This window comes from Pseudopipra pipra, chromosome 2 (genome assembly GCF_036250125.1).
Source record: "Pseudopipra pipra isolate bDixPip1 chromosome 2, bDixPip1.hap1, whole genome shotgun sequence".
Classification (NCBI taxonomy): domain Eukaryota; kingdom Metazoa; phylum Chordata; class Aves; order Passeriformes; family Pipridae; genus Pseudopipra; species Pseudopipra pipra.
The window spans coordinates 103,245,290-103,260,478 of record NC_087550.1 but is presented as its reverse complement, the minus strand read 5'-3'; the positions used below and the strand labels follow the sequence as shown (position 1 = coordinate 103,260,478).

Sequence of the window (15,189 nt, the reverse complement as noted above, 5' to 3'; positions counted from 1 at the left end):
TATGGGAAACAAAAACACTTTAGGCATAAATAAAACCTGAAGTAAGATTCTTACAGACTTGTAGTCAAAACTGAGAAATTTGGACATGTGATAGAAACTGAGTGCAGAGAGGTGCAGGCTGGAGAATTTGTATTTTTGATTATAAAAATGAGTACAAAGTTAACTGCAGTTTTACTGAAATTGCATGCTCCTTTTTTCACCAATCTGAGCATAAATAATTTGTTATTTCTATTTTGTTTTATGTGCTTATTTTTGTGCTGTTTGTGGATGTTATGCAGACTTGTCAATTTTGCATAGCTAGATGAAATATTTTTTGTTCTCAGGTTATGTTTTTCGCTGTTATTTGATTGCTTTTGAGCCATTGAAGAACTGTAATGATAGTCCTTAACTGAGATGTAAGTAATAGCTTCAAGAAGAGTGTAATCAAGTCATTTCAATTCAGTAATATGATAATGTTGTCAGGATTCTTCATTAAGTCACATTAATATTGACTACTCCTGTTAAGGAAGAAAGTATGACAGATACTATATTGCAGGGATTCACTTGGAATATTGCAGTATTATTCTGGTCTGGAATTTTTTCCTGCAGGTTACTTTAGTATTTCTGCCTTAAATTTCCTTAATAGAAAGTGAAAAATAATTGACTGAGAGTGGCTTAAATGTCAGAGTGAATATGAGAAATATTCTTGATTTTTGTAACTACCTTTCCTGAAAGCATTTAAGTGTATTAAATCACTACTTAAAGAGCTTAAAAAAATACAAAAGCCTCAGATTTTAGGGAACAAGCAAAGCCAATATCCTGCAATCTAAGTATGAATGTGATAAAGGATGTTTTAAATTTCATCCATACCTAGGACAACAATTTCCCGCCATGAGATATATTTTGGGGTCTAATTTAACCCTTAGAAAGAGAGATGAAATGCAGCAAGAGGGACAGTATGAAAATTAGGAAAGATTTTATTTTAGCTGGTTACTGTCTTAGCCTTTTAGGATGCCCAGAGAGAACGTAGGACATCTGCCATGGGAGGTGTTTAGACACCAGCTTCTTGGATGTGGATGAGTTTATTCAGACCAGATTACGTGGTATATTTGCTCTTCATAGCTGTATCTTCTGTAACTCTCATTGGTATTAGACAGATAAGCTCATGAACTAAGACACAGTTAGTAGAAGATAATGTAGAGAAGTTGTTTTAGACCAACTCTTGATATCATTCAGGCCTTAATCTTTGTGTTTGTGTTTTGTCTTTGGTCCTTACCAGAAGACATGACTTAAGTGGACCTGGCTGGATGTCAGGATATGTGTACAGTGGTATAAAATGTAGCATTCAGTATTTATACTGTTAGAAGCTGTGCTTAGCTAATGTTGTAGTTTGTTTCACTAGACATATCTCCGATAGTAGTAATTTGTTGTATATGGTTTAATTCACTGCTTGATGTTGGCTTGACCTACTGCCTCAAGTTAATATTTTAAGGATGCAGTAGATTATTTTTTCTGTGTCTCTTGATCACTTATGTGCTTTTAGAGATGACTTGTCACCCATAAATATTGTTGTGAACTATAGCAGGTGAAAGAGTTTGACATGATAATATCTATGCTGGACCAGTCCGAAGGTTCTAGCAGGCTTTCTTCAGCACTGGCTGAAGAAAAGCACAGGCACATAGGAGAGAAGTTTGCAGAATTATTCCTAGTATCTGTCCCTCTGTAACTCAGCACCTTCCAAGCCCAGAATAATGCTTTTATGCTGAGTACCTCCTGGAGGAGTTTGATCTAATCTGTTCAATTATGTATTGGAGCCATCTGAACTTCTGACACTTATAACATCCTGTAGTAAGGAGTTCTCTACTTGAGTGTATGTTCTGTGGAAAAGGAGATATTCCTGTTTCTTGCTCGTAGTTCAATTTGTTGTCATTGGTTTCTTGTACTGAAATAGCTTCTTGTACTTCCACTACTTGTACAGGAAGATTTTGCTTTTGTTGTTCTGGGATTAGTTTTATTCCCCTGGTTGCCTTTGTTCTTCTCTGCTGTTTCCTTTTCAGCTATGGCATTTTTGAGCCACTGGAACCAGAAATGCACAAGGTATTGAAACTTAGGGACATAGTGGTGGCTTCTGTTATGTTTTCTGTTCCTTCCATAGTTACTTGTGAATTGGTATTTGCGGTTTTTGGACTATTACTGAGCAATTAACTGATATAATGTGCTTCCTTGAATGAGTATGAATGCAAAAAAACGTAGTCTTGTTGCTCTAGTATTACCTGCTGCATTTGGTCATTCTGAAATTCAGTTATCTCTTGGGTCCGTATAACTTCTGCTTTTCATATGCTTTAAGAAGGCTTTTAAAGTTTGATATCTTTTGCATCGTTTTTTTTATTCACTCTTTTTCTAGACCAAATGTATTGTGCTTTTCTGTTTAACTAGAATAGATTGTAATTTTTACTTTACTCAGTTGAATAATAGAAAGCTATGCCTAAGAATACTCTTGTATTGCTCTGTAGCTAGTTGTGTCTGAGGCTTATGATTGAAGTAGGTGGCAGATGACTGGAGATTTTCAGAACAATTTCTATTTGCTGTTTCTGTATAAATTTATTTTACTGTTTAGTTATTATATGCAAATGGCAGTTACTTAGGCAACCCACCTCTTTTGTTTATAATGGAAGTAAACTCTTTTCCATAAAAGAGAAAAAACAAAAGAACAACTGGGGACAAATCATGACTGATTTCAATATTAAGTAGTATCCATCACTTAGATGTGAGCAGCATCTGGAGAGGGATCAGTTTCTATATATTCATGATCCCCACAGCCTTATGAAGCTGGATCTTTGAAGGATGAAGGTGATGCAAGAACTCATAAAGGAGGAACTGCTCTCTGTGGTCTACAGGAGAAAATTTGGGGGACCAAAGGAAGACAATGAAATAATTAAGAAAAAAAAAGTGATACACTGTAACTTTTATCCTTAGTCATATTCCTTCTTTCCCTCTCTATCTCCCACTCTTCCACATCCTGTGTTCCCTCATTGCTTTTCTCCCAATTCAGTCCATTTATTGTCAGTGAGAGCAATCTTCTTTCATTACACTAATCAGCCTGTGATGTTAAAGGTCTCCTTCAAAAACTGTCTGCAGCAATAAGAACAGCACAGGCTGAAGCAGAGATTTAAAAGTATCTCATTCCCAAATCTTTTTTCGCGAGGCCTAGCCATGATGATGATGATGATCATGATGATCATGATTTGTCTATTTTATGAATTCTTAGTTTAGTTTTATTTAATTTTCAGTTCATGTTCTCAATGCTTACTTTGGTAGATTTTACCAAGCTAGATACTGGAGATGATCTTCTCTGTTACTGATGAAATGATGTGAAAATAGCTGTGCTGTATTTTCAGCTGAGTTGCACATGATTGTGCAACATCAATATAAACCTAAATAAGTACTGCCCTGTTTGCAGATGAAACAAAAGAAGTGCTAAAACTTCAGACAGAGCTAGTTAGGTCTGTGAAAAGACTATGTTGTTTGGAGTAGGCAAAAAAATCAGATAAGCATGGTAATTAAGTTTCATTAAAGAAAAAAAGGTGAAATGGTACAATTCCATACTACTGGAGGTTTCATTTCTCTGTCAGTGCAGCCAACTTCTCTTCATGAGCAGGTCACAGTAGTTAAGTCAGGCACATACAGTAAGCAGATTTATGCTGTCTTCAGAATTGTACATGAAAAACTCCTCAGTGCTTCAGGCTAAAATCTGATTTGCCACATTCTCTCAAATGTTAAGCTTTTTTATTTGGTATTAATGTTTCTTGACATCCTGCAGCAAGGCCTGGATGGTGCTGCTACAGTGCAGTAATCACTTAAATAAAGGTTTTGCCTTTCCCAAAGCTGTGACCTTACTGTACGTCTGGTTCCCTTACCATCTTACCATGTTTATTTATAAGGTAGTTGTAATTTTCTTGTAAATTGGAAGTACTCCAACACATGTATTTTTGACTGCTGCGTGGAATTTTTTTTTAATTTCACTTGTTCAGGTCTTATACTGCAGGTATTTCAGTATACTCAGAGCAGAAAGTTGTACTACTGTACAGACCTCCTACCTGCAGCTCGAGTAATACAAGGCCCTACTTATATGGAAACTAAGCAGTAAAGATTTAGTAAGTTACTTGTGCCAAGCCCCACAGTAAGTGGTTGTGAGTGTATTTTTTCCAAATCTGTGTTAGTACGTATAAGTTGTGTCCAGAGTATAAGTGCTGTCATTCAGATACTGAGACAAAACAAATTGTGGCATTGCACTATCCATGCTGTATTTCTTTTTTTCTTCCTGTGAAGCTTGTTGCATTTTATTATTTCATTTTGGGCCCACCTTTCATACTGCTTATGCTGTTTGGGGAAAAATAATGGCAAAACCAGGGCAGAATCAGTAATGATGGGGTAAAAAATCAGTTTGTTAAATTTGTACCTAAGTGTAGGCTTGGGCTTTGCTAGTCTTATTGCTAGATTCATCATCAGCACACTGAAACTCTCTTCAGGTAACTCAAGTTTGTACTGCTTTGATAGTTTGAGGTGTTTACTAGTTCTCTTCCTTGTTTTCCTTCTCAGATTTTTATCAACAAAATACAGGAGATTTTTTTTTTTTTAGTTAGGTTTGGTTTGGGTTGGGTTTTTTTGCTGATGTGGTTGCAGTGGTAGTGCTTGTTGATGGGTGAGACTAGAAGGATCTTGGTTTCTGAGCACTAACTGAGAGATCTTTGCAGGAGTTTTTCTTTTGTTTTGCTTGTACCCCCTACTCCCACACATCCCCTGCCCCAGCTGAGCTATTAAAAGTTGGGTTTTTTGAAAGTGATATGTGTTAATTTGGCTAGCAGTGGGTTTTGATGCACCTTAAATGGTATTTTTGCTGGTCAGTTCTCTAGGGGCTGTCTTACCTGTCTCTTGAAAATGTGGGAGACTAGGGCTAGGGGTGAGGGACTGAAGGTGCTACAATGCTGCCTGGCAAAATCAGGAGGAGAGAAGTGCTTTTCCTTTCCTCCAGTTTTGTCTTGTGTTGCTTGGAGCTCTCCATTTCACCTTTCAAGGCTGTGAAAGGCTAAAAATTTGTGCAGAAAATAGCAAGAGATTTTCTTTCTTTCTTTTATTATACTGGCACTAGAAACTAAAATCTAGAAAGAGGAAAATTGCATGTTGTAGTGTCCATGTCTTGCCAAGGTGGATGTTGGAGTTTCCAAGTGCAGTGTTGCTTTTTAGATAGCAAAATAATTACTTTTAACTGATTTTGTATCGTAGCAACATATCAATTAGTATCTTGCAGCTACCTCTTAATCAGAAGTAATCCAAACACAGATAGAAAGAGGTGGAATGTATTACAGATATTTATGCTTTTGTATGGCTCTCTTGTTCAATTGAGACATAAGGACATAAATTTTTATAATCCTTGGCAATAAGCTGTTTTGAAAAATTGCTAATCTTTTCCACTTCCTTTGCCAGTTGTCAAAACTATCATGATAATAACTTACAGTATTAAAGAAGGTTAATTTTATAGTTAAAATTCCAGGCTAGAACTCGGGAGATATGTTTCCATTACTTCTGCTGTGGAATGCTCACATGGATTTAGGGTAAGTTGCTTAATCTCTTTGCCTCATTTTCTTCAGCTGTAGATGAGAGAAGGACCTAGTTTTTATATTCTCAGAAGAACATTGGATTTGCGTATCAGTGGGGGCATAGGAACAATACTACAGTACAAATAGAATAATTTCCGTCTCGAAAGAAAACCTAGTTTAAACAGTGAACTGCTGTCTTTACTGTCCTAATTGGCACCTTCACCTCAGGTAGCAATGCTGTGTTTACAGAATGTGCAGCAAAGAGAGCCCCTATATTGCTTTGTGTAATTTCAGTTGAGCTTTTTTAAGTCTTGTCTTGTAATTGCTGTTCGGTGACACTAACTGAACAGTAGATTTATGATGTTTAAATATTACAAATCTGAACCTTTTTTCCCCTGCTTTGCATAAAAACATGGAGTGAAACTGTCACTGTGGATTATTTGAGGGAATTTTAGTAATTAGAATTGCATGAGAATTCAGGCTTCTGAGCTGTCATCTGTTCCATTCCCTTCCCAAGTACTAGAGGTTTCAGTAACTTCAGATTTCACAGTTGCCTTAAATATCTGACTTATTCTGGCAAGAGATCTTGGAGATAATATTCTGGGGTCAAATTTTGCACACCTGCCTGTGTCTGGGCGGTTTTTTTGCTTCTGCAAAGTAGAATTTGGCCTTCATGTGAAGTCTAATCTTTCATGTCCTTCTCATGCAAATGAGCTCAGTTGACTGCAGTGGATCTGCTTGTTCTAACTAGGGCTGAGTTGCAGCCACACATCTTTAGGCTGTGAGTTCCAGGATACAGGATTTGAGGTTTCTCTTATGTGCACTGGACACAAAGTTTGTAGGTGTTGGCATTCTCACAGAACTGCTTGGGGGGGGAAAAAGAAGAAAATTTTGAAAGAGAAGTGATTGAAAGTGTGAAAGCTGTTTGTGAGTTGCACGAAGGTAGTCACCTATAGCCCACACAAACATGGCAGTATTACTAGAGCTCTGTGAACTTTGAAAACACTGTTTAGTTGCTAACGTTACTATGGTGAAGTATGTCTGTATAGTGTGGTCTCTGCTGTTTGGTTATTGAGAGTGCCAGTACAGGTTTTGGGTGTAAATAAGATACTTAGGAAGGAAAGCTGCGCATCCCACTCCAGAAACTGGAGCAGTGGATATTTGTGTAGAAGAGGAACATGACACAAATACTTGATTTTGTTTGTGCAAATGAGAAGGCCTTTGTGATGCAAAGCAGCATCCTGAAAAGGCGAATGTGCTTTTTTGGTTGTAAATATCCCAACTAAATACTGCAGTAATTGCAAGCAGAGCTTGGCATTTTTCCTCTCTATTCTCTTCATCGTTATATTTTAACAAGTTCTCATGAGACTATTAAAATGTCTTAGTTTTTGGAACATGTGGCCATGTGGGGATAACTCTGTCTACAGATGCAGTGGGTTGGCAGCTTGATTTTGCATGTCTTTTCATTTCCCTCCAGATCCTGTGACCCGGTGTAACCTTTGGTCTCCCTCTGAAGGCCGGGCTGAAGGAAGTATGAGCAGGTGACTGATGATCACTGTCAATACAGCCTGCAGACAATATGGGAATTACTTTAGCAGTCTCCCACTCCCTTGCGCTCCCCCCCATCCTCTCTTAAATCAACAAATGCAAATAGCAGCCTCCTTATTTGCTGCTATCTCCAGGAGGCTGCCCAGGCAGCATGGGCTTTGTTGCAGTCCTGCCTATTGAAAAAAGCAGCTTCAGCCCTAGGCAGAAGGAAAAATACCAGTGGGACCTGATTCCCCCCCCTTAATGGTTAATGCTGCTAATATTTGCTCCTCTGGCGTACACAGGTAGGAAGATGCTGAGATAAGGTAGTACTTGATGCATGTGGTTCAATAGTGCAACCTAAAGTGGTTGGAGCTGATTGCATTGTTACTCTTTGTCCAGTAAATGTCCTTCTGGAAGGGAATAGGGATTGTCCAGTGTCCCAAAACTCATACCTGTGGTCCTAGAACCTGTTGACTTGAAAGTAGCTATGTATTTAACATTATCTGTGTCTTTACTATGCGAGAACAGGAATGCATTTGCTAGATTTCAGCATAGACAGAGGCACAAAGAATTTGTTAAACATTTCTTTACAAGGTCGTGATTGTTTTGTTAAATGCATAGTTGTGTGGCAAAAGTAAATAGCTGCATTTTATATTGTTGTAAGCAAATACAGGGCACAATAATATGTATTACTGCATTGTACAGCATATAGTTGATATTGTTTTGCTTTCCAGACATACAGCTTAACATGAGTTGCCATTCAGGGACATAAAAGTAATGCTGTACCAGCATTTGGTTAAAATTCTGTTCATCTTATTTTAAGCTGTCATTGCATATGAAAATACATTTTGGCATACATAAATAAAAGGAAAGTGATCGCTTTGCACATCCAGTAGGTGGTCGTTCTCAGATACCTAGGAAATATCACATCTGTATTTGGTGTATTAGGATTGCAACCAGAGATTTCTTCTGAACTGCCATTTAGGAATATTAGATTAATAACTGAATCAGGCAAATAGCAATGTATGTAAATGATCCTACAGCTCTAGAAATGTGTGTCAGGACTACTTGTATTTTATAAGAAGTCTGCGCACAGTGTGTATTTCATCTTACTGTGACATTTTCTATTGCAAATACTTAATAACATTTAACTCCTGAGTAAAAATATGGAGTTAAAGTAACAGTTGTAAAGCTGGACTGTTGAATATCACTCAGAGAGCTAGACATTAAAACTGTTACTCAGTCTTTATATATGTTATTTTCTTGAGATCTCATTTCAAATTTATCTTTGTGTTTCATTTTGTGTTTTCCTTTGTTACCGGAAAGCCTCAACATAGTTATCTTTTCGAAGAAATATTCCAAAATCACAAAAATCCAGAAGTAGCAGCCCCGTGTGCTCCACTTCCAGTCTGCATTAGTGCTTTGGATCAGGCACTGGTGACTGACGTAGTTAAAGCTTGCTTGAACCCTAATTTGCAGTACTTCAAAGTTATGTCACATTAGGTTCATAGTATTTAAGGTTATGGTAAATCACTTGAGTTTCACCATCAGCGAGATGCAAAAGGCTGTGGTAGAAGCAGTGTGATACTAGAAAGCTAATTTTGAGCGTAAAGGCTTAAATATGTTGTGTGTTTCTTTATCATACTTCTCAACAAAGGTGGTTTGATGTCACAAAATTTCCTATTTTCATCTTCTTACCTGTTCCGCAACTTGTAAAATCTGTCTGCCTGCCAGCAAGCAGGTCAACAAAATGGAATATTTATTGGCCTTCTGGACTTAGTATTTGCTTTTTTTTAGCCACAGGTGCCACTATAGCATGGTGTGGCGTGTCTTTTCAGTGAGGATATGTCCTTATATGAAGGTTCTGTTTGGCATCCTTTTAGTGTTTTAATCTGTCCATTGGTTGGGAAATAGATAAAATAAAATCATCGTTGTTATTTGAGAGAAGAGTGAATTGGATGGAAAAGACTCTTAACTAGGAAGTTCAATTCAATGAAATCTGATCACATCCTGCAGCTTCACACCAGATTATAATGCAGTCATATCATATGCATATTGGATCATATTCAAGTGGATATCTATTGGGATCCCGTATTGAATTTGTATTGGGATGGGAGATTCACTCATTTCACGGGAGAAAACCACTTCAATGTAAAGAATGAATAAAAATGATACTTTGTGTTTGATTTTTGGATGTCCTTCTTCCAAATGGTTTGAGGCAGAAAAATCTGGATATAGTTATGTGAACTTAACTTTCTAAACTGGCATCTCAGAGAAATGCTCATTAATGACTTTTTACCTGTCAGCAGTTTTCATTGTCAGTGGGCTGATTTTCTTTGCTGCTCAGAATTGTTTTGTAGCGCCCTGGAAGTTGTTGGCATGTCTTGCAATTGTGGAATGGCTCTTAGAGGAAAGGGGATATATTACAGGCTGTATAGTTTGTGGCCTTCTTCATGAAGGCCTTCTTGATGAATGGCACTTTATAAATATCATAATCAAATTATGGGAAGCATTTATAAGGTGAGTGGATTAATTATTTTTGGGGGGTTTTTTGTTATTTTTTTTTTCCAATTCTTATTTGAATGTTTTTCTCTTAGGAAAGTTCTTATAAAAGAATGGGTACAAAGAGTTCTCTCTTTGGCTTCAATAGAATTACATAGTTTCATGCCAACCACTTAAGTTCAAAATACAAAGTATATTTATTTTACAATGTAAATTGTGCAGTACACTTTTCTTTTTTTAAGCCTTTGTTAGAAAAGTTGCTTTCCATTGTTCATTTTGAGGTTTTCCCCCCCTTCCCTTTTGTTTTTGTTTTTCCTCAGTTTCCATTACAAAGAGCAGTGCAAAAATCCAATCTTCCCCTTCCAAAGTGACCCGGCGTTCAATGCAGTCTCCACAGAAATCTACTCCAGTACCAGCACAGCGAGGCAGGAAACCAGGTCGGGGCAAACCCCCTGGACAGTCTGCAGTTCCCAAGAAGGGCCGGTCTCCTAAAAATATTCCCCTGACAAAAAGCACCTCTCATACTGAAAATCTTAAAACAAGGAAAAAAAGTTTAAAACCTGGAAAAAAGGTTAGTCCTTATCTACTACTTTACTTTGTACTGCAAAATTCTGGAGTGAGTTTTTTTATTATTATTATTATTATTATTAAATTTTCTGTCTTCTCTTCAGCCTTCAGGGCTTTACTGTTTTCAGCAACTGATTGCAAGAAAAAATCTAGAATAGCTATCCTGGAATATTTCAGTGTAAGAGTCTGTGGATTATTTTATTCCCAAACAAGATTACTAAATTATTTATGGGTGAGTAGTTGGTGTTGAAAAATGCTATTCTGGAATAGCCATTCCCAGTAAAATTGCAAGAGCCAGGAAAGCCTTTAAGCTTTTTAGTCTGAGTTAGTTTGTTACTGAACCATATATATAGCATGTGTAATTTTTTTATTTTTTTGTTCTGTTTTGGGTTAGAAACAAAAGAACAGTGAGGGCTTTGTTGCATAATTTAGGCTTCTTAAGCATACAGCTGGATTTGCCAAATGAATCTCATGGATACACCCTAATCCGGGAGATACTACTATCATGAAGCACAAAGCTTCTTTCAGGCAAAACATTTCTCTAGGTGTGGGCCTAATTCTGCCCTGGTCTGAAAGACATGATGCCTTTCTGCCTTTCTCCCTGCCAAGCTGAGTCAGATCTGAAGTGTTGGCAGCTGCCTCCAGCTTCACCTGCAGTGGAGCTGTTTGATCAGGTACACACTGACACTGCTGTACCCTCACCCCACTTCCCGCTCCCATGCGGTACCAGTGCTGGTGGGTAACCTGTCTGAGTGAGATAGTTCAGGGAGCTCAACTGGTAGACAACTTGCACAACATCCGTCCCTCTTATTTCCTTCTTTGTCTGCTCCACCCCAAAAAAGCACAAGTGCTACAGCTGCTGCAAGGAAGAATAGGATCACAGCAGGACAGATTTCAGGCAATTTGGATTGCTGTGGAAGTACGATCTATTTTCTGAGGCTTGCTCATGCACAGCAGGCTGTCAAAGAGGAGTAGCAATCCTGCAGTGTCTTTCCTCAGGCAATCTACTCCTTCTTCCTTTGCATTAGTACTAGTGGGAGGTGGGGGACACTGTTGGATTTTTTTTTTTGTGTTCGTTACCCACTCCCCTCCAAAGATTAAAAAAAGTAGAAGTTTTGCGGCTTTTCTCCTTCACTCTATATCAGTGTGGGCTGTGGGATCTATTGCTAGTGATGTGTGGAAAGGGGTGAAGTAATGGCACAGGTGGGAATTCTCCCTTCAGTGACAGTGCTGATCAGTGTAAAGTGCTAGTGAAGTAACATTATTAGAGCGTAACCAGAACTCTCTAGTACAAAACTGGAAGCAGCACTTTGTTGAAATGATGACCACAAGATAAGAAATGATCTTGGGGACCAGAAATTGAAAGCTGAGCACTGTCTTCTCTGCTGCCTGCCCCTTCCAGTCGGACATCCAAACTGGTAGGCAACTGATGGGATTGGTCTCCAGTTTTGTTTGTCTCTTGCTTGGTGTATGAAAGTGCACAGAGGCACAGATTAAAGAGGAGAAGGGTGTTTCTGTTCAGCATTAGCTAGTGGATGGCGTGTTCTCCACAAGTCTGGGGAGGTTTTAAAGTACAGCATTGAACACAGGACTGTCAAATCTTAAGGTCTTACTCAGGTATGGCAGGATGCGCACTTTCACGTATGAATTTTGTTCTGTCTCTCATTAAAAAGAAATCGAGAGGCTTTATCTATCTTTTGAAACACTAGTTGAAGATATCTTGCCCTTAGAAGAGGCTTCTGGGCTCAGACTGGATGTCTCAAAGTGTCTGCTTGGAGCACTGCATTTGACACCTGATCTGTGTGAGGTACCTGGGGGAACTGATGGAGAATGGGGGTTTCTGCTGACACTCCCTGTCTTGGGGCAGTGAATCTGAGATGCATAGTGAAATCTGTGCACTGCGGATTTCCTCTGTGGGACCAGGCAACAGAGTTAGTTTCGCAAAATCTAAGTTTGATGTATCTAATTTGGGAGGTTTACTACATTAACTTTTGCATCAAAAACTTGAAAAGTTAGCTCCTTTTGAGAATTCACAGAAAGTTGTTATTGCTTTGGTACATGGTTAAATTGCCAAGATGTTATACATATGTGCAAGCTTTTCTTTGGACTGTTACACCTGTTAGCATAAGGGTAAAGAGGTGAAATGCAGCTTTGAGGGAATTGTGCACAGACAGAGTGTATCTGACATGGAGTGCCATACAGCCTGTATACCTCACAGGACATATGCAAATGGTATGTGCCTAGGGATTCAAAAGTGATTTTTTTTCTTTTTTTTTCTTTCTCCCCCAAGACTGATCCAAAAAAACTCCTCCAGATTTTAGACTGAATAATTGTGCTTCAGGTGTGAGCTGGCTGTGTGATAGTTCAAAACCTCTGTATTAAGGGAGATTGGTCTATGCCTGTTACTCTGTAGTTGTTTGAATTTCTTTACCCTTTTAGGTTTGTTATGCTGCAATATTTATCACTGTGCAGATATTAACTTTTATTGCACAGCTAGGAATGTTGAGCCCTTGCGTCATTTTTCTCCTTTATTTAAATTTTTTTCTAAGCTGCCCTACAAGCATGAGATGCATGATGGATTTTGTTTTCCATTTGTTTCTCACAGTTTGCACTGTATGTTTTTACTCTGTCATAATGAAGAAGAAACCTCTTTACATCTCTTTTATTATATTTTAAAAGTACACTTTGCATAACAGTGCAAAGAATTCCTTTCAGAATTTCTTGAGGAAACACCTTGGTCTGAGTATGCGTAACAGCCCTAAATTCAACCTCACAAAAAGAGTTTTTAAGCGTCAGGGTAAAGCCAGTGGTTGAAGTTGGCCCAGTGGTACCATACTCTGAGCAGTGCTCTCTGCAGGCAGACAGAACTGGCAGGGGCCAGCCAGCAACAGCCAGACCAAGGAAACGTGCTGAGCCCTGCTGGGAACATGGCCTGCCTTGTGAAACACCATGGCATTGGGCACACAGCTTTCTGCTCCTCAGTGTGGGATACAGAATGAGAGCCTCAGCTGAGCAAGTGTAAGGTGCTATGTTTTCTTCTGAGGGAGAAGGTAGGAAATGTCTGACTGGCCTCACCACACTTGTACGTTAGTATGGAGAGCAGATGGTTCCTCTTAGTTTAGTGTTTGTATTTTGTTTTCATGGCTCTATTTTTCCCGATTTCCTCATCGTTCTCCTTGACTTGACCACCCATATTTTCCAGCATGGTGATGGACAACTGCCGGCCCTGCTCCAGGGGGCCTTCAGGAATATTAGATTTCAGATCAAAAGCTCAATCTTCCCAAGTCCATTTTTGTTCCCTGTATTAAGGATGGAGAGAGACCTTTCTGTCACCCAGTGTGAAGATACTTAGGCAATTCCTGACAAGTAATACATCACTGCTTGGTTTTGTATCTAACCTCTGCCACCTCATCTCATTCACAATGCAATGCCAAACCTTGGCAGTCTATTCCTTATGTAGTGATTCCACTAGTGCCATATTGCTAAGCACTTTCTCAAGTGAAACCTATCTTCTCTGAACTATAAGAGGACCATAATTTTTCTTCAAAGTGCCCTGGATTTCAGAAGGAAGTTAATTGATTCTTTATAGATGCTGTGAAGAAGTTAAGCACCGCTTTTTTTTAGGGAAGTGTATGTTTTGATTGCTTTCTACATTGTTTTTAATACATTATTTGGAAAATATGCTGCTTCTAAAAGTGTGAAGGATGAATACTGCTAAATGGAAGAGGGCTTAGCCTTCCTTAGGGACTTGACTGAATTTTTATTTTACTATTTATCAGTTTTAACAGTAAATCCTTACCACATGACCACAAGTCTCTGCTGCCTTCAGCAGTGTCAAGACCTTGAGTAATCTCTTATATTCTTAATTTTTACTAGGTGAGAGAATGAGAATTTTATCTGTTCTCATGTGAGAATAAGTAGTGAAGGGAGAAATGATCAACTCTAATTTATTCTTTCTTTAATTTTCATGTATTTTCATAGTATGTCAAACCACATTAAAAAGGTCTTTCTTGTGCACATCTCTTTTCTAAAGCCCAGTCCAAACCAAATTACAAAAATATTCTCCTTTTCTCAGGTGGAAAAGATAATGCACACTGACCAATTTCGAAATCTCTGTGCTGCAAATGGTGGTTGTCTGTCATATGATAAGCTTCAAATAAGTTTGGTTTGGGAACGGGAAAGGTTTTGGCAACAACATGACTGGATTGTAATGGCAGGTTTATTTGATATCTTTCATGAAGCACCTGTTCCTGAAAGTGGTTACTTGAGAATTCCAGCTCCTTCAAAACAAGTTGAGGGAAAATACAGGTTCGCTGTGATGTTGATGTTCAGATGTGACTCAGGTTTTTTATGGCAATATATACACAGCGCAACTAACTTACTTGAGTTGTGATAAACCCAGGTGATTGGAAGGGCATGGACAGGAAAATAATCCAAAACACTTCTTCTGTGCTTTGTAACGCTTAGAAGAGTTCATAAATTTGTATAGAAAGCTTGCTCTTTTCCCACTTTTTAGATAAAGATGGGTTCCTTTATAAGTCATTTATCTTCCACTTCGTTACTAAAGTAGCTGTAAATGCAAACTGACAGTTTCTGATCTTCCTTTCCACAACTTTACCTTTTTTCCTGTGTGTGATACTTGTGTAATAAGGAACCACACAGATTCATTAAGATGGTAACTGATAGCAGAAAGGTTTTGCAGACTCCTTAAAAAACGTTAAACATTTTGACTTTGTTTTTTTTTCTCTAAACAGAAAAAAATCTTGCCAGAAAAACCAACTCCTGCATCTCCTTCTCCTCAGTCATCTCCTGAGGGGGACAGTGGAACTACACAGATACATAAAGATGGATTTAGTTTGTCTGGTGCAACTGCAGCAGTTATATCCACAGGTAAAAGACAAAGAAAAAAATGTTCGAAATGGGTTCCATGTCAAGGAAAATAATAGTGTCATTTTATGGCAAATGTACTGCAAACTTATTACTAAATAATTTTCCAACTACCTTATTTTTAAAG

General features: G+C 38.3%; 1 protein-coding gene across 5 annotated transcripts in view; it reads left to right on the top strand.

Moving 5' to 3' along the window:
- Positions 1-15,189, top strand: part of SCML2 (Scm polycomb group protein like 2) — a 70,549-nt gene that overhangs the window by 36,921 nt on the left and 18,439 nt on the right. For all 5 annotated transcript variants that reach the window (XM_064646701.1, XM_064646700.1, XM_064646698.1 and 2 more), the window contains 2 exons: positions 9,929-10,179; positions 14,930-15,065. In XM_064646701.1, coding sequence (XP_064502771.1) covers positions 9,929-10,179; positions 14,930-15,065 — 387 coding nt within the window. The remainder of the gene's footprint in view (positions 1-9,928; positions 10,180-14,929; positions 15,066-15,189) is intronic.